At 42.2% G+C, this 23,159-nt stretch overlaps 1 protein-coding gene across 3 annotated transcripts in view; it reads right to left on the bottom strand.

The window, feature by feature from the left end:
• The window catches only part of LOC111224004 (kazrin-like), a 66,669-nt gene extending 45,848 nt beyond the window's left edge, over window positions 1-20,821 (bottom strand). For all 3 annotated transcript variants that reach the window (XM_022748344.1, XM_022748346.1, XM_022748349.1), the window contains exon 1: window positions 20,150-20,821. In XM_022748344.1, coding sequence (XP_022604065.1) covers window positions 20,150-20,342 — 193 coding nt within the window. In that variant the 5' untranslated portion in view covers window positions 20,343-20,821. The remainder of the gene's footprint in view (window positions 1-20,149) is intronic.
• Window positions 20,822-23,159: the final 2,338 nt, after the last annotated feature.

The raw sequence follows: 23,159 nt of genomic DNA on the forward strand, positions 1-23,159 counted from the left end.
TGAGGCAAATGTACTTTTTGCTCCACTACATTAATTTCACATCTCTAGTTGCTTTGCAGGTTCCGATTATCAATACAAACTACAATAAAGAAATAAAGTACAATGAAATATTATACAATAAGTTGCAGTATATAAAAGGTAGTTGAAATCAGCTCCAGCTTTATCGGCTGCAACATTAAAATGATGAATGCATGAATAATGGCAATCCAATAATACAATATATATTATTCTGAATTGGGAAATGAACCTGCATAATGAGTTATTTTACTGTATTGCTACTAATATTGTTTTTCTTTAGTAAAAGATCTGAGACGCTTCTTCCACCACTGACAGTGTAATAAAACCAAACCAAACACTTTTTTTCTCTTGAAAGAAACTGGCAATTTCAAAACAAGCAACTGAAGAGAGCCTAACATCCATTGTTGCTTCTTGGCATTCTGTCCCACCAGGGTTACTAGGTAACAGTTGTTGCCGGCAACCTTTGGCTTAAACTTTAATCCTCCCTCAAAACAAAATGTTAAGGAACCTCAGAGAAAGTAGAGCCTGTGAATAATACAGCATGACTGATGAGTACAGGGTGGAAGGGAAGCCACCAAACGATTGATGTGAGGTATTAAAAGTCAAAACACTTTGTTCAGAAACTTCACACAAACCACACACAACTCCCAACTCAGCACAAACAGGCTGAGCTCACAACTGCTGCCCTCATGGCTGAACTGAAGCTCCCAAAACCAAACCACCACCACCAAGATGACACATTAATAGTTTTAACTCTAACACAAGCCTGTTTTATGATAACATTTTCATTTGGTTCTAGTACTGCATTTTGTCATATGTTTGCTGCAACATCCTGTATATCAGCTGATTTGAAATAGCATGAATTTTGCTTTCTCTCCACTTTTACAGGCTGGCCAAGAGATAGGCTACATGTTACTGTACAGGACATGTAACAGAATACATGTATATATATACAATATACTGTACAGTGGATAGCAGCAAGGTTTCATGCAGTGTTCTATAGTGAAGACTAACAAAACAAAGACTTACTCTGCAAACAGTATAGGAAAGCAGGGGGTCTGAGAAATTCAGGAACCAGGGTTCGTTTTATGTTTGTAAAAAAGGAACTGCAATTGAAAATTGCTTTTTTATTCGGAGTTGATCCACACTAGACATGTATGCCCTTTTCCATTTATACCAAACCCAGGCCTGGAAAACATTTTTTAAAATGTCAAGCTGTTTCCATGACTATGGAAGTCCTAACTGTAATTTATGAACTCTTGACCTGTTTGTCTGCCTCCGCCTCGCTCGCTCCCTGTCTGCCTCAATGACTCTACTTCCTGCATTTTTGCCAGATTTAAGCAGCCATGATATTTTATCATATTTTATCCCGTGTCCCCCCTGAAATCTATTCATATGAATGCACTTACTAAACTGATCTGATCAGGAAGTTGTGTCTAGATCAAGGGTTTCTTACCATCTCATCTGAGCAGTTTCCTCTGAGAAAACCTGAGCAGTGTATGTTTAAAAAACAAGTTTACAGTCCTGACACAACTACTGATACAGATATACAGCACACCATACACCAACTAAAAAGAGAAATACTGGGTACATGCAATGTAACTTCCTCTTTCAGTGGGATTGATAAAGCCTCTCAGTTGAAGCACATATTTAGACTGTACAGTCCATCTGCTCTTGTACAACTGAATAACAAGATAAAAAGGCAAAAGACATTACATATACACATCTATAGCCACATCTACTGGTATAGTTCATTTTCAAAAGATACAAGATTAGATTCTACTCATGCTCTTCTAGCGAGTCTCTCCAACACCTAAGTGCTCTGAAATAACAAAGTCAGTGGGTGGTTGGCCTTTCTTAAATTAACCATCTTTCATCTCCATACCTGATCCTGGCCTAGAAATGTCAGAGCAGCTGGCTGCAGTTGAATCTGCAGGACTCTTAACTAAACAGGCTAATTTAGTGCTTAAGAATGTCAGGAACAGGCAAAGCCCCCAAATGCATAAGAAAACTAGAATTTAAACAGTTTTAACAAGCTCAGGATAACCGGTCAATTGAGCTGTGAGAATCAAAATAATCAATAGTGCAAGTTTAGCTAATTGCTGGACTGCATTATCCATCCATGGAAGTGGAAGTACAAAAAAGTAAACAGCTCAGTAGACTGTTCATTTATTGTGTCAGACTGTTGTATCAGTACACTGAGCATAATGATTCACACTCATCCACTTCCTGTTCCATCATGCGTCTGTGCCCTCCTGTGACACAAACTTAATTAATTTGAAATGTATCATCTTATCATGCGCATTCGCCCATGCACAAACTCACACATACACACACATACACACACACACAGGCATTGTCCCTTAGAATGGAAAAGAGGCCTCTGGTATCAGATGTCCACATATTGCTGATCACAAGGTTAAATGATAGCATGGTATGTGCATATCCATGCATATCACATTACAGGGCTGCAGAAACACAGCCTCATAAATCAAAAGTTAGTGCACTGCAGCTGCATGACACTCATAGAGGTCAGAGGTGGACAGTAGCTGGTGCGTGTTGAGCATCGCTACGTTTCTGACCATGGTTATGCAAAAGTAATGCGTTGCTGCTGTACCTCTGTTCATTTCGGCTTCACGCAGTTCCCATGGTATACAGCTGGGTCGCAGCATCTTCTCAGCCCTCAACACGAAGGAAAAATCCATTTCTGTCCTTCCTCCTTTACGTTTTCTCTTTCACTTTGAACCCTCTCGCTGCCGGTGCAGCATCAGCTTACTGCTCTGAGGATCCCAGATGAGGGATAGGATGCAGATTACCATGGGGGATCAGTCCACACCCTCCCATCTTTTCTATCCCCCACTATCCATCCTTATCAACTATGGTAAAGCTTACCCTGTACTATCCTGAGATGGTCTTGCTCTCCCCCTGCTGGTTTAACAAACATACCCCCCCCCCCCCCACACACACACACACACACACCCACACACACACATACACATACAGATGGGAGATTGCTGTATATGCCACTGATACACTGCTGGATTACAGTCATTCCTAAATCAGGACCTTCAACCTCCAGCTGTTTAATCAGACAGCTGTAGTACACTGTATTAGAAAGCTAATACCTGAGAGTGACACAGAGACATATGTAAGGCCTGAGACAATCTTGGGGTAATCCTTCGATATCAGCAGTATTAAAGGATTGCATCCAACCCACTTGGCACACGCACTATGGCGGCAACAATGTCTCCACTTCCTATAATACCAACAGCATATTGGAACATGAAAATGAGCCACTTCTAGTCACAGTCTGCATTTTAATATCAACATCAGTATCTCGCACCCCTGTTGGAGAAATCAAATGACTTCAATATGCTGCCTCCCCTGATAGTACTTAACCAGCACTGAGCAAGTACAGGAATCAGATAGATCAACATAGTGTGCGCTGCAACACTGTTCACACTGTGAAACAAACTGTTTGCCTGTATGTTTACAAAGCAGACACGCTGTACAGTTATTATTATTATTATTACTGCGTTTATGTTCTCATATTTATGTCTTTCATTATTATTATCACACTCCAACTTCCTCAAACTTTTTATTTATTTATTTTTTTAAACACCATTCAACCGCTTTCACCATTGACTCGTCGACTGACATTTCAGCTGTAGTCGGCTCTTTCTTTTGAACTCACATATCGGCTCCTTTCAGTGTTCACACTTCATCTGACACTTCACACCCTTTCAGGTCTCAGGTTTTCATCTACGAACAAAAAAAAAAAAACTTCTTCAACGCACAGCTTCCACTGTTCACTACAGCTGGGTAATAGTAATAGATGAATTGATTACTCATTAGTCACATACCTAATTGATCTTTCTTAAAAATCTTTTTTCCTTCAATCTTGGTGCATGCACACCGGAGGCTGAAGACAATATTACAAAACCTTACTGTATTAACCTGAATTCAAGACTATATTCTTTTCTGGGAATAATGTTTGAAAATGCCGGACTTGTTGTGGACTAGAAATTTACTCTTTCGATCAATGATTCTTTTTGAATGGAGAGAGCGTCTCCTGCAGAAAGTGTTGTCTTATGGGATATTAGGATAGCAAGTGTCTCCAGGTCCGTTTATACTGTGTGTTGGAATTAGTCAGCCCTAAAAGTGTTTACTTAGTCCAGTTCAGCCCAGAGGAGTTTCTGAAGGCTCGTGTAATGTGTTTTAACTGCCACAAGAAAAAAAAAAAGAGTCATAAAAAATTCAAGGTGCGCAAAAGCACAGTGGCTCTATAATTCTCAAATGGAAGAAGTGTGGAACAACAAGGATTCTTCCTAAAGTGTGGTCGCCCGGCCACACTGAGCAATCAGGGGAGAAGGGCCCTGGTAAGAGAGGTGACCAAGAACTCGATGGTCACTCTGGCTGAGGTCCAGAGATCCTGTTTTATCCTGTGATATTTCGGTTTTCCCTTTTTAATGAATTTGCAAAAATTAGTTTTTTTGCTTTGTCATTGTGCTGCATTTAGTGCAGATTGATGAGAGAAGAAATACATGTGTTTGATTTTAGCATAAAGCCACCACATAACAAAATGTGAAAAAAGAGTCTGAACACTTTGTGAATGCACTGTACATGACTATTCAACACACAATTAACACCAACCGCTCTCTGTACTTACACTTCAGCCAACACCCCAACCAAACACTTGTTCTTCACTCAGCATTGCACTTCTATTGACAGTACAACTTCAGTCAGTGTGTAAACATAAACGGAAACTTCCACTTATTTTAGCTCTTCTACTGAAACTTCAATTTCAACTTTAACTTCTTTCATTTAAGATGTTCCCACAGTAAGTTTTTAGCAGCAAGCGCATTCCATGTTTTGCAGAAACATTTTTTTTCTTTAACATGGACAGAGTTCATGGTTCATATCCAAGACACACACACGTATTTCAAGACAAATAAGCGACATTTGAGCCAACCTAGAGCTCAGTTAAGACTGGTTTCGGAATGTAAGCACATTTTCTAAACAGGCAGATAGAGATCTAAACAATGCGGCTTTAGGTTTGTTGCAGCAACATGAGGAAAGACAGGAGCTGTATCTGGAGGAGAGAACCAATTAGTTCTCCTTCCATGGCTTGTCACCTGACAGTCTGCTCATCCACAGCCTGATGGAAGAGCCTCTCCAGCCTGCTCATTCAAACCAATTAAGGTCTGGAGGTGTATTACCACACACTCATTACCTGTCTCTCACAGTGCTCTGCTGCTCTTCACATCGCAGCTCATTGGTCTGTTGAAAGTCTCCGAATTTTACCCTTTCATATTATCTCGTCTGTTTCATATTGTCTGTCTTCCTGGCTTTATTAGTTGTGCTCTGTATATCTTCCTTTAACTCATTTGTCTTTCTTCTCCGCTCTGTCAGTAGTATGAAAATGTTCTCCCATCAGGAGACCTACAGAGAACAGCATCTGTGCATGTGAGTGATTATAAATCAGTGTGGACATGTGTTACAGTTTAAGTCATAGTCGGCACAAAGACCAGAGAAATTCATGAATTCACGACAATTAGATATATGGAAATACCCTTCAGCAACAAATCAAAACAATGCCGAGACATCGAAAAAAATCCATAAATGCCCAGACACTGACAAAAGGCTTGTTTCTCAACATTTCCCCTTTCCGTTGGCACACAGAACAATAAAACAAAACACTCAGATGTTGGAGTACAAAGGGTTGAACTCCTGTCGCAGGCTCGAGTGTGTGTATGGTCTTGCTTAAGCTGTCCAAACAGTTTATCCCTGTGAGATGGATGAAATATCTGGAACAATCCAAATTCCCACATTCCCTCTTGCAAAACACGCTACGAACGATGTAACCGTAAACCCCTCAGAAATGAACTGTAATTTTCGGAGTACATTTTGACTCAGCACTGACATGGTTGGAATTCCCCCCATGACTGCAGCGGGAAACTGGGAAAAGCAAAGAAAGAGCGATTATTCCAGCGCAACAGCTTAAGGGAAAAGGAGTGTGCAACAAATAAAGAGGACCTTATGATCATTTCCGTTTCAGAGGGGGACTCATAATCAGCGTTACATACTGCTGTAGGTTTGTTAAAGTGAAACCAGCCTTAATAATTACTGTACAGCTCTCCTGCTCCAGGTACTCGCACACCTTTTCATTTATTCATAAAGGAAGCGCAGTGTGAGTAGAACCTATTTAAATCCCTACTGGGCCTGTGTTAACTTGTTGAAAGGTCAAAACACAACTAATAAAGAGAAAGTTGCATCGATTAACACGAGTTAATGGTCACTTGAGTTCAAGAGTGAAAACCAGGACCTCTAATTGAGTCCAGACGGAGAAGCCAATGAGTCTGTTCATCAAAACACAAAGCCCCGGGGACCCCTTTGATCCTGCTGATAAGGATGTTTAGATTTACATTTTTGTGTTAGTATGGCTTATTTTTATTTAATTAAATTCTAAATTGTTTCAGTTATCTTGCTCGACTATTAACATCTTACTGTAGTCACTGTAGTCATGGTTGTGAGCCAGCGACAGATACGCCTCGTCTGCTTGCTTCTCCTTCAAATGGATAGATTTACACAGTGAAGGTGTGCTTTTGACAACTATCTTTTACGCCTGGTGGTGGGAAATAAAAAAAAAGTGCATTCACTGCACTGTGCTTAAGTACAACATATTTGACATGTATTTCCATTTTTGCTACTTTATAATTCCACTCCACTTCGTTTTAGATTACCATAATCATTTCACAGCCACCGTTTCAGATTTTGCATACATAGCATATGATCACATTACGGATTAAAATACCCAAATGTGTATGAGGGTTGAACTGGGTTGTTGACTAATTGCTTATTTAATCATTCAAAAATTAATCTGCAACTATTCATATTAAAATTATCATTAGTTGCTGCCCCAAAGTGCATAAAGCTGTTCAAATATGCCTCACCTCAGCCAACTACAACATTCAAGTCCAGCTTACATGTTAATGCTTAAGAAATGATCCAACAATATAATACTGTAACACTGACAGGGCCATTCTGCATAGTGGGTACTTTTACTTTTATTACTTTTACTTAAGAAAAAGTCAAATTAGGGCTTTTACTTAGAATGGAGTAATGGAGGAATAAGGTTTGTTTTCTTTTACTTAAGTGAATTATCTGAACACATCTTCCATTGATGCTGCTCAAACATGAGCTTCTTAGAATGCGTCTCCGCTCAATCACTTGTGTAATTCTACACGTATGGCTCAGTGATAGGAGCTCATGTGACAGAAAAGAGCAGAAAATGAAAATCTGAGACTGTTCCAAGAACCCACGCTAATCAGCCGACAGCGTGGTGACAGAGGTCTGACCACCACCTCTGCTGTTTTCTCTCTCTCTCTAGAACAGAAGTCATGTTTAACACACCTGTAAATTACTCCCACAGCCCTGTAAGCCTCCCCCTCTCTGCCAGCCCTCCCCCACTGCACTAATAACGCCATAATGATGCCACTGTTAGTACAGTGCTGAGGCAGTGTGCTTTATGGACTGACCTCAAAATCAATTCAGCAGCACACAGGGTCTATTAATGGAGCTAGGTCTGAAACTCCTCCTTTCCTCTCCTATCCTCTCATGTCCTTTCCTCTTCTCTCATGTCCTCTCCTCTCCTCTCACGTCATGTCCTCTCCTCACCTCTCATGTCCTTTCCTCTTCTGTCCTCTCCTCTCTTTTATATCCCCTCACTTCTCCTTACTTCTTCTTTTCTAGTTTTTGCATACCCAGCTCCTCTCATTCAGCCCAGACCTTTGACAAAGCAGCAGACGATCTGCAGCCCTGTGGCACACATTAACCTCATAAAGGGAAAGTAATAGAGCCTGTCTCAGCTGACACACAATAGGCATGAGAAAATGTATCATTGTGCCACAATTCCCCTTCCCACTAGACACACAGGTAAACTCGACTAAGTAAAACACACAGGTATGGTGGGGTAGCTTCTGTCGCTCCACAGGAGAAAAATGTGATGATCCAACTGTGTAATTCTGCCAAATAAAATGCTTTAGCTTTTCTCTCATTAGTGCACTCTGGTGCACATAATTTGGAAATATGGAGGTTTTGCAGCAGGGATGGAACAGGGGCATACTTGGGGGTTTGGGAGCACATTCTTGGACAGAGAGAATAGCTGAGTTGCTTGCCGTGGTTAATTAGGGGAGTCTGTGGGAAACCCCTGAATCTGAACCCACCCCCTCTTCCAAAAAACCCACATCACTTCAAGTAATGGCGGCCATGTTGAATAGGACTCATTGTTCGGCAGCCAGAACGGAAGATTCCATCGTTTATGTCCAGTCGTCGGAGCTGTCATGCCGACTAAGACTATGAGAGGGCCAATACTAGCAGAGTGGTCGCAGTAGTAATACCAGACGAGAGAGGAGGGAATAATAGAAGGATGATAGCACTTAAAGGGGTGATCCACTCATTTTACACGTCACTGTGATTTTACTAGTCACAAGGAATACCACTCAACCTGTAAAAACTGTTGTACACTGCTCTCTTTGACTCTGGAGCAGCCCGTGAAAACCATCCTAGTGACATCGCTAGGGTTATCTCGGCTTGGGCTTGGAGACTACCAAATGCCTGCATTGAACAGTGAGCCCATTTTTGATTGGTACTGTGATTGGTGTTTCTAATATTTTGTCCACCGCATTCACCCACCCTGTTTATATCGTTAAAGATAAGCCAAATATTAGAAACAACACACAGGTGAATTGACACCTAAAAAACAGTTTCAACAGAAATTGAATTGTACAACCCTTGTAAAGGTTCGATTTATAGCACGAGTGATGTGCTATACTGTGTATTTTGTCTTGAGCGACAAAAAAACAAAAAAAACAACCAGCACTTTAAAACGCTGCACTTAGTCAAACATGCATGGGGTCATTCGTAGACATTTGAGCATAGTGGTAATGTGTTTTTTCCCAAGCAAGAGTCGGCTCAACCAGTCATCTTGCTTGACCTTCAGGTCTGAACGATGTGTTGCTGAGATCTGGCAGGTATGTGTGTGTGTGTGTGTGTGTGCGTGTGCGTGGGCTCTGTGACCTCCACTTACCGCTAACATTCTTCTCTGCCCAGACCCACACAGATGTTTATGTGTATCTTCGGAGTACCATTAAGTAATTCCATCCTGCCTCAGGTTTACTGTGTGTCAGTTATAGTTTCTTGTAATTAAATTAAACATAACACAACTGTTGAGAAATATGCACAATGTAAGCATAGCATCTACTGAAAGAATAAACTAGATTTGACACAGGACTTTTAAAAAAGACAGGGCTTCAAGATAAGGTATAAATGCAGTCACTACCTTAAGGACCTTAGACTTGCTGAGCCTCAGTGGTCCATAATACCAAACAAAGTAATTACATAAGCAGTTCGGTTAATCTCATTTCCAAAAAACTTTATCTCACATAGCCAACCTCTTTTGGGCGCCTGAGAGTGTGAGGCACCAGGGCTGTTGCTCACTTTGTCCACTGGTAATCCATCTGTTTTTTTTTTTGTTTGTTTGTTTTTTAAGATACAGGCAGAAAGAGGGTGGTCTAATGAAAAGATGAAACCAAGTTGGATTACGGGTAATGTAAGATCCAGTAATTTTAGGGCTTGACATGTACTAGCAACTAAAAGTCAGGGTATCTGAGCCTCTGCTGCATCATGCAACACTAAACCATCTTTTGAAGGTTCAAACACTGCATGAAAAATCTGTTTTAGCCAGGACACCGATTGAAGTGTTCTTTGAACGCTGTAGATATTGGATATCACACATCATGTGAAAATATGATGTTGTGAGGGGCAAAAAAATGGCAACTCAGCCTGGGATAGAGCAGTGGTAGCAAGGCGAGGGGATAGTTATTTATGTACAAGGCCAACCGGCTTTGTCTAAACTGTCTCTTGGCCAAGACATATGGTACAATGACGATGTGTCAGACAAAAAGCTATTTGTGAAGTCTGTGTTCACTGCAGATGCACCGTGATGAACGAAGACCGTAGCAAACGTTTTTCGCTAATACACAAAATAGAACAGAACTTTTTAATCAAAACATCAAATTTGAAAATGAATCATCAGATGAGGAAGTGGCATTCCATTGTGATCTGTGAAGTGAATGAATGAATACAGATTAATTTGTTTTATCTTGATATTCATGAAAACTGAAATAATGTTGATACAACTGATGAGTCGAACTCAGCAGCTGCCTGCTGGGAATATTAACACAGCTTTCTATATTCTTGGTTTACCCTCTTCGTCACAATGGGAACCAGATACTGTAAAGCTCAAAAGAATTGCTAAACAGAATGGAAAGTGCTGATTGTATAATTTCTATTTTCAATACAATTTGCATAATTCTGGATCAAGTGGCCCATGGCAGTTTCATTGAGTAGCCTATGCATAGATATATAGTCAATTTGATATCACATTTTCTGTGGCTGAACAAGATGAGCAGGTTTATTTTCAGTGTGTTTGCTTTTACCGAAGATACAGATGCACCCTAATTTTAAAAAGGAACAAAGAGCGTAATTAATCTGTGCATTGCGGAGATTAGCACGTGGTAGGTAATCAGATCCCTTTATGTGGAAAATTGAGATTCAAAATAAATGCTTTTTAGAAAAAGAAAGCAATCTCCTTGGCCATTGATCTGACGGCGCGCTGGCTGTGAGTAACTAAGAGAGGCTTGGAGATAAAGATACATCTTTGAATTGGCTCTTTTTAAAATAGGAAAAGCACAAACATGCTTCAAACAATACACATAAGCTTTGGGAAACATGGGTCTTGTCAACTGGGTTATTGGTGGAGGACATCTGGTTTGAGGAAAGATTTAGCCAGACATTCAGCGCAAACAATAAACACATTTACAGGAATGCATACACACAGCCTTCTCAACAGAGGCACAGTGTGTTTGTGTGTGTGTATATGCCTGAGCACACAGGGTACAGTAATTGGTGACCTGATAAATATTTGTGTAGAACCTCCTCAGTAGGAGAAAACAGAGAGGCATGCTCTCAACAATAATGCCTTCAGGCTGCACACCAAAAATAATTCAGGGATGGAGGGAGCCCACTTACATGTTTGATGTCAACAATTAGGTGGGCCTGGGGAGCTGATGATGATGCGTCAACAGAAACATTAAGATGTAGTGTTGTGTTGTTTTGTTTTAACTTGTTAAGGGTTTTTCCCTAAAAGGGAACATAACAGAATATATTACATTTATTTGTGCCGAAAAAGAAATGAAATTAAAACAATAAAGAAGAGTCGGGACGAAAAAAAAAAAAAAAGTGATTGTGATGACATTACTGATTTTGCTTGAAAAGTGCTTCACAACAAGTAGCTTTACTCCAGACACAACCAGATAAAGTTCTGTCAGATCCTTTCAGACTTAAACGGCAAGCTTTGTCAGGATGTAATCTCATTTGTGAAATCCATGTTTTGCCTGATGATGAATTCAATCATTCAATTGATTCATTTTTAGAGTAATTGGAAACAACCTGAGCGCTCTGTGGAATGCCACCAGAAAGTAAACAACAAGGTGTGTTTTGAAGTGTGAACCATCTGTTGTAGTCTGGGAGAAGCAGTGTGGAGATACAATATGGGAAATCAATCACGACTACTATATGCAGGCATACTGCATACTCTGACAATGGCAGCAATTCAAATAATTTATGATTGATTAATCGATTTAAAATATAAAAAGTAAAATATATCTACCATAATTTCCCAAAGCCCAAATGACATCTTTAAATTGCTGTTCGGAGTGACCAATTAAATTCAAGGATACAAAACAGCAAAAGAAAGTAGAAAATTCTCACATTTAAGAGGCCACAAACTAGTGAATGCTTATGCTTGACAAACCATGTATTTGATTTTTTAAATAGTGTTAGTTGTAACACAAAATGAAATGTTAGAAAAATGTTTCCCTGAGCCCAAGTTCACATATTGAAATTGCTTCTGTCCAATCAACAGTTCAAAGACCAAATATCTTTATTTAGCATCAACGTCATAATCTGACAAAACCAGTAAATTTTACATTTACGCTACTTAAACGGCAAATCATTCCTCAGCAGAGCGGTCTGCATGTAAAGCTAGTTACCAGCTAAGTCACAAGCCAGTAGTGGGGAGCACCCGAATGGCGGGAAGGAGGTAACACTAGAAACAGTTTTTAAAAAATTAGAAAAAGCCTTTTATTTTTCAGTTGGTTAATTGACAAATTGTTTGAGCTCTGTTTGAGCAAGTAGCGCTTCGGTACTAATTGTGCAGGGCACTATGTGACATGGCAGGCACATAAGTTGACATCTTGACTTAAGACTCTGTAGAGGAATGTAATGTAAAAGTAACTCTTTGGTTATATGAAAGTTTGAACTTAAATCCTGTAGTTTACTCGTCAGGATGTCCCTTAATTTGCCGTTTATGGCTTGTCTGGGTGCAGAGTATTGTCCCAATGTTCAGGATGTCTTCAGCTCATCAGTCTTGTAAGAGGCCTGCACGAACCAGATGATTCAGAGAAGTGTTCTGCTTATCCTCTCCTACGCTGGAATGTCACGCTCTACGTCCTCTGGATACACGGGGGGTGTTCTGCACTTCCTCAAAACTCATTTTCCTCCATGCCCAGTCCATTCTCTTCTGGGAATGAATTTAAACTGCAGCCAAGGCAACAATATGTACCAGCAGCAATAAAGAAAGTCTCCGCTGCTGAGGCAATGAGGCATCTTAATAGGATGAGCTGAGACTGTTGTGAAGGCAACCAGGCTTCCTCTCCCTCGCTGTCTGTCTCCTCCTCTCTCTCTGAGAGTTGTTGTTTGAAGTTTGAACTCAACAGGGATTTGGATGATTTAAGGTGAAAACAAAGGGTTTTATGTGTAGAGTGGAGGCTACGCGGAGATGGAGGAGTTGGGTTCTTAAAGTCAGATTGTTATCTGTACCTCCCGCTGCGAAGCGGGCACCACAACACCCAGGCAGTGGCCTTAAAACACCCCACTTGGGGGAAGTATACTAAACACTCTGTCAGAGCTCATTTTTGTCTCAGTGCAGATGTACAGAGAATCCTTCGCACTCATGAGTCCACTGGGTGTCGTTAATAGAGACATATCCTCCACCACATGGAGAGTCTGCTGCCTCTGTCAGGCTTTCACACAGACACCTGTACTACCACCAGACCTCAACACAGCTCCATCCCAGCTCTCTGTGTCCTGTACTACCTGAGTCAGAGTCAACCAAACCCCCTGATATTCAGCTGCTTGTTGCAAGTGTACCGGCGTACTCGATGAAATATCCAGTGGGTCCATAAAACACAATCAAGAAGCAATAATTCACTCAGTCCGTAACATGAATTCTCTACTCTTGACATATGGTGGTGATAAGTACATGATACCCGCTGAAGATATGCAGACCTCTTATGCTGTCACGTGCTACAGTCCCATTTCCTTTTCTGGTGCAAAAACCATTAGTACTTTGCTGCATGCGAAGTTATGATGAGGGGCCATGTGAAGGAAATGGGGGAGAAAAGTATCCTAAGAGGATAACGGTACAATAACGGTGAGGAATATCCTCATTTGTCAGTTCCTCTCTTTACTCCCCAGCCATTAACAGCCAGTCTTATAATGTGCTTTTAACCCAAGTCATGACCTACACACAGGGAATCCATATTAAATATCGTCTTCATCAAAAATCATCTGGGAAACAAAGACTGTCATGAGCCACTGGGAAGGAAACAGTCAAATGAGCACTTCAGCTTTCATGAATCAAATTAGCATAGGGAGACATATCAGTCGCGCTGATAGGAATAATATCATCTCAGAGGCAGGGTGTCGAACCGGAAAGCAATTCAATGCTTAGTGTCACGGTTAAAGTACTCCTCAGTTCTCCTTGAATTGGCTTTCACTGACTTGCTCTGTGAAGTTTCATTCAGATAAAGCTCGCCTGGAAAATTTAAGTGCAGAGGAATGTCTGTTGGAGATGTACCCTGTCTTAGAGTTGGCATCCTTCTTGCTTTGCTGGTTCTGCTCCACTGCCTGTCTGGCTGATTTTTTCGCGGGCTCATTCTCTCCAAGGTGGCAGTTTACATCAGGTGCTGCATGGTGAGGGCGCTGCGGCCATCTGCCACCCAAACCGAAGGAATGCCATGACCAGCTGGTGCGCAGGGCAGCACTTCTGTCACCTCTGTCACCTCTGCCAATAGACCTAACACACACTGGGGTTAGCTGTCGTCTGTCAACTCTGACCCTTTATGAATGCTACAACATGACAACTGTAGCGCGCCACAATGCCCTCCTGGTGAACCACATACTTGGAAAGAATTCAGAGCTTTTGAAACAATACAGGCCAGCTTCTTCTGCCCCTGTATGGGCATGAAAGTGAATATGTGCCGCCGAGCTGTCCTCGCTGCACCCTAAGGCAGCCAAATTCAGGAGTGGAAACTCTGTCGCGAGTCAAAGTCCACGGGGCTTCTGCTCCCACTGACAGCCTGCACAGCGCTGTCAGTTCATTACTGGGACTTGCATTCCATTACAAAGCAAAACTAATAACCACAGAGTCATTATTTATTTAAGGTCATTACCAACCACTGGAGAGCAAAGGCTGCCAATGTACCAGTAAGTACTTCTAAGCCCTCAGCTATTAAGAGCAGATACACTCAACTGAAATTGAAAAAATACTGAAGACAAAATAAATTAAAGACTTAATGAAAAAGGAGCTTAACTATGAGGTAAATAAACACTGCCTTAAAGATGGGTCATATTACTTCATTTATTGCTTACACTGTATGGATCTGTAATATCCCTTTTGATTGATTTCAACTTGCTTTGTTGTGGCAGTTTGCTTTGATTGGCATATGTTGCCATTTTTTTTTTTAACTATCCTTGACATATTAATGTAATTATACACTCAATATAATGACTACATTATCAGTATTAGTCTATATTTAATTTCCGCCGTGTTCCAAGAAAGGAATGTGATAAAAATGTCATAAATTCTCGATTTAAAAAGTGAGCACTGTAAGCCATTAGTTTACCATCATTTAAGAGGAAAATGAGGTCTTTAGCTCTAACTATCACATCACTGTCTCGGTCTTTGAGATGTCTGCCGCTTCTCCCAACCGTAGAATGAATCCTCCCACCCACCACTGCCAGTATTTTCATCTGGCACTGGAGCCCCAGGAGTCCCCACTGTGCCATGATTAGTTCTTTTACTGGAGGAAGTCAGTGAGGAAGAGGAAGAGAGAGGGAGAAATGTTAAGGGAGTACAGCGCTGCCTCTCTCTAGCTATTGTTTGGACACAGTTCCTCTCACGCTGCATTGACCACAGACAGGGCGTGGCTGAGGGAGGCCAGGCAGGGAATATTAGGAAGGGTGGGTGGAGGGGGTGAGGTATTCGGATGGTGGTGGATACAGGGGGAAGGTTAGAGTGCATTGCATACTTTCTCTGCATGTGAACAGCGAACAGGAAGGCGGGTGGTCCCTGGAGAGTGTTATAGAGAGAGAAAGAGAAAGCGCTGAAGTGGGTGGGATTTTGCCCCTGTAGTTTGGCGCTCTGTTCTCAGCCCTGCTCATGTGCACGATGAAGTAATGAGAGACCCGGGGCCTCTGACAAACTCAGGCCAGATGGGGAGAGGATTCTTCCCACAATTACTCTGCAGCAAAGAGACTTAGAGCCAGTGCAGCTTCTCCTCTACGGAGAAAGGATAATCACTGCGTCTTTTAAGAGAATACTTAATCAACAGTGTTTTACAGCAAGCTGTACAGTTTGGAGGATGTCTTCAAAGGTTTCAGCTGCGTTATCTTCCTCTATCCCTGAATATGGGTATCCTATCCGGCCATGATTCAACAGCAGCTATAATAGAGTTATGAAGTTGGAGAAGCCGCTGATTCTGAAAGTTTTTTTTTCTATTTATTTTAAAATTCCCATTTGAAAGTTTACTTTTAAGGATATTTTCAGTGTTCCACATCATCCTGTACAGACATAAAAGAGGGGAAAAAAAACAGGAGCGCATCTTTGCTTAGTAAGAAAAAGGTAAATGTGCCTTTACAAAAAGTCACGCTCACCAAACAATGGTGCTCTATGGAGTCAAGGTCCATGAGTACTGCAAACAAGAAGGAAAAGGCACTTTGAGTTCTGGGCATAATGAAAAGCCTTTAATATTGCATGAGTTACACCAACTCTTGATACCACAGAAACACTGTAGACTCTGCTAGATAATCTGAAAATACTGTAGTATGGCTGTGTAAATTTGTTCCTCAGAAATCATGTTTTTTCTGTGATGTTGTGTTAATACTTGACAAACAATGAGCCTCTGACACCGGCTGCACGTGGAAGGATACAGATGCCTTTTCATGATTCAGAACACTTTGTCACTGCAACCAAACGCTCAGCTCAAGTTGCCAAATTCACGCAAAACTGACCCAAAATCCAAAAGTGAACTGCTTCAAACCGCTGAATGTTTCATCACGTTTCTGAAAAACGTAATCATCGGCTTCCGCTTGGCTTTTGGCTCTTACACACAACAGAGTTTTCAGCTCTGTTAAGCTCTCCTTGAGAGTTCCAGTTGACCTCTCTTACATAGTTTTATGTTTTGTACCTTTGATTTTCTGACAATGAACAACATCTGACATTCAAACACAATTGCTCATTTTTTGTACTGATGATTCAGCTGGATGAGATTCTTACCGATTCAAGCCTTGGAAGTGCATCAACTGCAAGTCACAGAGCATTATCTACAGAAAATGACTTTTACTTCCATAACCCTGGACATGTGAAATTACTCCTCCCAATTTGCATTGCTATGGGTCTAACCTTGAGCCCCTCATTTTACCTCGACAGTGACGGACAATAATGCTCTCGGACAGTTGAAAAATAAGAGAATTCATACTTATATCACTGCTTTCACCCTTTGTGTCAAGCACATTGGTGCCTTCCTTTAAAGCAGCCCAGAGTCATCCATACTCCCCATGCTGTATGAGTCACTAACAGCTGCCTTACGGTAGTGTTTTAGAAAGGTTTATGGATTAGTATTGGCAGACTCCCATGAGTCCGTGATGAGCACTTTCTCACCAGCCGACTGCAGTGCACTGATCTACCAAGAGTGTAAATAATGTAATATCCCATAAGGTTAGCGCACATTGATTTTAGAGGACAAAATATTTTCCTTCTGTTCCCTGAGACAAATTGAGTGCAAGGTAGATATCCTCACAAGTCAGACGGACATTAGGTACGGCGGCACTGGAGGTGATTGGTGGTGAAACATCAGCATCGTTTAGGAATGTTAAACGTGGCCTTGACATCAATGTGATGGATTAAGAGAAAGGGCCAATAATGAAAGGGTGTCATCACTTTGGCGATGAATACATTACTGTCAATGGCCTGAATAAAAGGAGGCAGGTTGATTGTAACAGTCAAGCAAAGACCTTTCCATTGACTGTACTATACTATAAAATGAAAACACTCTTTTGTAAATAGAGATATGCTTGGAGAAAAATGAATAAAAAGCTAAATTGTAGTGACGTTCATCCTGATGTAGTGACTAGAAATTTTGGGTGATTTAATCTCTTGTCCCTCGTGATTAGTTCAGTAAGAACAGACTCCAAGGCCAACAGCTACAGAATTCTCTAGTGTCATGTTTATAGCCTTATTGGACATCTGTCAGAGATGTTATTGACGCGCCACAAGGAAGTGAAACATAGCAAAAAATTAGTGACATTTTGGCTCAGTGTAATGTATTTACAGGAAGACAGGTCATGCATATTAAAAAACCTTGTCTGTGCGGCTGCTTTGATCCTGCACAGGGCAGAGCCAACAAATGGACTAACAAACAGCCTGGCCTGGAGAGGGATACACACCTAAAGAACATTTAATCTCCCTAAGCCTGTGGACGCTGGCTCATCACACACCAAACTGCCTAACCGGAGAGATCTCCCAGACGAATCATCTTAAACTCAAAATCTTAAGAAAACATCCTTAAAGCTAAGAGGTTCTCGGGCTCATCCCTCTTTAAGCAGGGGAGGTGAGCATTAATTTGTCAGTTTCAAGTAAAGGAGGGAGGTGCGGGACGGAATGTGTGGCTGTGTTTGGCTTGATCTGTCACCTGACTGCTGGCCTGGCCTCTGGGAACAGGAAGTATGACATCACTGCCCTGACATTCAGGAATGTGGGAATGTGAGGCCGCCTGTTCACACTGCAGAAACTGAGAAAGAGAGCAAGGAGGATGGACACAACATAACATAACCCTACACTAACACTAACACTAACACTAACGTAACCCACTGCAGCCATGTTATTCCATCTCTGAAGACTAAGGGCCATGTTCAGACCAACTTAAGCCCTGTGTGGAAAAAAAATGCCACTTCACTGATGCATTGTTGTCCAAGTTATCCAGCAATTAACTTGAACCTGGCTCAAGTTTCAATGGTCAAACTTAAACCAGCAAAGGCTGAGACATCCTGACATTTAGTCCCTTGTATGCTTCAAGCTCCAAAATCACTGCAGGCAAAGTTTCCCATGATGCAACTTTATAGCATCTTTTCATTAAACCCTCCCTTCCTGGTAACTCCCACATCTTTCTAACTCCACACCACCAAGATTGTTAAACAGGCTTCCTGAATTTATCATCTCCAAGCCCAAACTGAGACAACCCTGCTGACATCACTGTGGCACCATGTGTAAAATTAGTGGGGAACCCCTTTAACTGCATCTTGTCAAGACACAGAGTTAATAATTCCTGATGATGAGCACAACCATCACTCTGAAAGAATGCAAAATACATACGGTAACCATGATGCACACATGAACGCGTAGTTAGAAACGAGTGCATCATCGCTCTTAAGCCACATTTCACACAGATCAGCCGTCAGCCTTGAGCGCCAGCAGCAGATAAGAGGAATCACCTGCTGCTGAACTTCATAAGCCCAACACGGGGAGCCATTTAATGGAGGCTGACAGCGAACTGCTTGGTAGGGTATGATCTCAAAAATCCACAGGCTTCTGAACGTATCCAAGTCAAATGCAGGACACAGACACCCCGAGGCAAAAGACCCTGCAACTTGAGGTCTTTTTCTTCTTCTGTGGCCTTTTCAGAGTTTCAGCATGCCGAACTTGCTGTCCACGCATGCTATGAAAAGTTTAATCTGTCATGTCATCCTGTATTCAGTTGGAAGCTTTCAATATGTCAGGACTAATTAGCTGCTCAATAAATGGATGTGATTACTAACTGTGGGTTTTGCTGTTCAGTTCACATGACAGGGCAACAGGCAAACAAGAACCCACCCCCACCCCCAGCTCATGTTCCAATCAAACTAAATAAAACTGATCATTAATGAATCCAAGATGTCAGCTATTATAAAAGTAGCTTAGCAGAATGTGTCGTAAGAAGGTTTAATCAGGCACAGGCCGTCGTCTTACACAAACTGAAGCAATCATAAAATAGGCGTAAAGATGAAAACTACAAACAAGCATCATTAGTCATGCAACAACTAAATATAAAGCAATACCTTTTTCGTGGTCTCTAAGTTATCACTTATAGCAGAAAGCATGGCATGAGGCCAGATCAAATTATTTTTGCGTCAATGAAGCCAGAATGAGCAGTCGCTTGAAAACATCAGTTTAAAGCATTTACAGGTTAAAAGCATCACATCCAGCTAAGTAACGGTGCCATGGTGTCGCCAGCTCCTATCTCAGATGTTGGCATACAGTTCCTGGGCCTACAGCGCAGTTTAAGACTCCTTGCCAGACTCGGGGAGAAAGCCGAGAAGGAGCCAGAGCTGGAGGGAGTGCAGCCCCAGAGGAGCCCAACTGCTGCCTGGGAAACCAAACCCGGACAGGCTCTGGCCCACGCTCTCTAACCCCAACCCCTCCCATGTAATAACAAAACTCAGTCTGTCTCTTGTTCTTTTTCCTTTCAGTGTGCTGCCTTTTCCACTGTCCTTCTGGTGTGGAGTTTAGGGGAAAAATAAGTCAGTGGTGGAATGGGAGGGATGATTTTAGGCTGCCCTCTGCACATTCCCCAGATATTTCCCACTGTTGATTTCAAAACAGTCACACATGTTCATGTTCTCACTCTCAAACACACACACACACACACACAGCGAGGCAAGGGATCGAGCACACACATGCTGTGACACTCACCCCGGTAGTGGAGGCTGTCATCGTGGTGGTTGTGCTGGTGGTGGTTCTCCAAGGCAGGGGGGCTGCTGGCACCCAGCTCTGCCAGTCTGCGGCTGGTAGCAGAGAGCTCGGAGCGGAGATTGGTCACTTCCTGACTGGCGGACTGGATGGCCCCATCAATCCTCTGTGCCAGCTGTTTGTTGTCTTCCATCATTTTAAGGATTTTCCCCTGAGGACCAAATCCACACAGAGCAGCATGGTGTCAAGTGGAGCATTAGAGGGGGTGAAGCTAAGACCCTCTTATCCCCCTCTGCTCCTCCTTCTCCTCCACCTGTGCTTCTTCTCTCACAGTTTACTTCGCACATATACAAAAGAAAAAAGAAAAAAAAAGAAAGATAAAAAGCCAAAACGCCGGTCCCTCTCCTGGTCTCCGCTCAGCAGCACAAAGATGATGTCTACCTGTTACTGCGTAAAGAATAACATCTGTGTGACCAAGCGCTACACAGTCAGGGAAAGCATGTGTGCCTGTGTGTGGAGGGCAAAGGAGAAAAGAAATGAGCACTTAAAAAAGAGAGAGGAAGAGTGAAAGCAAAGAGAGCGGAGAGACAGAGAGTAAAAAGACGGAGGAGAAAAAGAGATGCAGCCCAGCAGGCGGAGGGGAAAGTGAGTGCTCCCGCCAAGGAGAATGTGCTGTGAGCAGCTGCTCTCAGAGAGGACCCAGCACACACTGAGATGACATGCAGCCTTTTAAATGGACTGTACCATGTGCTGGAGGACCAGGGGAGAGGTGGGGGGGACGCAGATGGACTGAGCTGCTCTCGAGCAACTCTCTAACTACAGTTGTGTATCCCACACCCTATGGAGTCTGTAATGAGTTAGCAATCAGATCTGTAATAGGGGAAAAGTACAGATTGTTTCTTTCTACTTCATCCTCTCTCCATGTCCCTGCACTAAGAGCTTGGCAGCAGTATTAAACCCTTTGACGAGCACTTGTCAAACCCTCTATATCTTTTCACTCCAACTCCCACTCTCCCTTCCTCCCTCTCGCTCGCTCACACACCCGCTGTCTTTTTGTCTCTCCCACCCCCTCTTTTTTTTCATGCCATTATATATTCATCTCTTTGTCCTGGGAAAGCTCACCCCCACATCGGTGGAAGGGGAAGGGGGCTGGCTCAAGGCGCCCAAGGGGAAAACATTTCAACACTGAGAGCAAACTTAGGAGAGGACAGAAGCACAGACCTCTAATGGGCTGAACACAAAGAGGGGAGGCCCGGAGAATTACAACTGAGCTGTGGCGAGAACGTAGTGGAGCTTTACTTCTTCTCTACCAAAAACAGTTGGAAGGATTATATTTTAGCTTATCCATGGGCCCTGCAAACAAACAACACCGCCATCAGTTCTTATCTGTACAGCTGTAAAATTCCATTACACGCACAAAAGGTTAGAGATTTGGGATGGGGGGTTGGCGGTAGACCGTTCATCTTAACTTAAAACAATCCTGGATATTGCTGAGCCATCAAAACTTTGAATCTGCATTTGACATTTAATTTCCCAAGTAAGAAAACACATCCTGTGTCTGGCAAGAAACTGAAGTAGATGAGTGATACATCACTCAGATTCTGTCATCTGTGGCTTGGGTGATAACGGCTCAACGCTCATTGGTATTCACACAATGGCAGGCAGAGACATACAAAGATGGCACAGCAAGCTTGAAAGACTGATGACTGAATGAGACAGACAATTTGCTAGTCGCACCAGTGGTTTGCTCACTGCACCCCGCTTTGTAATGAAGTCTGTACAGTAGCAGTGTTACAGATAATCTGCGGCTATCAGACAGGGAGCCATTAGTGTGGCCTCAGCTGGCCTACTTCAGCTCATCAGCTCTTGTACGTTGTACAGTCAGGGTTGAATGATAGGACAATATAAACCCAGGACTACTTTATGGCAATGTTGGTTTTACAAGATTTTTGCATTGGTGAGCATCTTGATGAGTCAGATACTTCATAACCTGAAAACACTTTCATATTATATTACAATAGTAATATCTATCGGCACAAAATAATATAAGACTGCCCACAACAAGGGTACACTGCTTTGTTAGGACACAAAAGTCACCAGTAGTAGTGGACTGGCCGATCGGCCGATATTACCATCACTGTTAGCATGATTAAAAATCATTAATAATGAATGATTTTATCCTATTGTTCATCACCAGTACACATACAGTATCATGACAGTGATTCTCTTGCTGCATGTCACTGTTTGTTTCGCCTGGTTTCTCCATCTATCCTCTCTCTGTCTCTCTAGTCTCTTTTGAGCACATAATCCTACTGTCATGTCTATCAGCATCTCTGCTGTTCAACTCACAACTAATGATCCACAAACAGGACAATTATTACACATACTAGAGGAAATCTACACAAACACTGGCACGTTTGATCACATCACGCTAACAGATCATTATCATCGTCTAGACAGTCACATCACTGTCCCCGATTAGTGCACTGGCCCTGATTTGTAGATGATTAGCAAAAGGACAAATGTAGCACAGCCTGTGACACGGGGCCTCCGATTTTTACTTTACACAGATGGCTCCTGTTATTCCTCTGCAACTGGTTTTCTTAAACAATGTCACAGCTGAGTTTTGCTTCATGTGAAACCACAACCACTGTCTGCTTTCAGCGATACGAGCTAGGACTTTCATACGCTTAACTGTGGAATGCAAGGAAATTAATGATTTCAGGGTCAAGGGTCGGGATGTGTCCCAGATAAACATCAATAACCACACACATACTTTGAGGATGCATAATTGTGGCGTGTCCAAAACACACAAAGTCCTCCTCTCTCTGTATGTATGGCCGTGGCAGAGACCTTAGATCAGTACAGGAACTTGGCTGACTCCCTTAAAATAACGAGCTCTCCCACCAGTGCTTCTATGGATTTGGCTCACTTTTCCAAACTTGGCCGAGTGTTTGTGTTGTTAGTTTGCTTACTTGTTTGAAGCTATTAATGGGAAGTTTAATTAAGTGTG

Source organism: Seriola dumerili, unplaced genomic scaffold (genome assembly GCF_002260705.1).
Source record: "Seriola dumerili isolate Sdu_G_001 unplaced genomic scaffold, Sdu_1.0 BDQW01000121.1, whole genome shotgun sequence".
Lineage (NCBI taxonomy): Eukaryota > Metazoa > Chordata > Actinopteri > Carangiformes > Carangidae > Seriola > Seriola dumerili.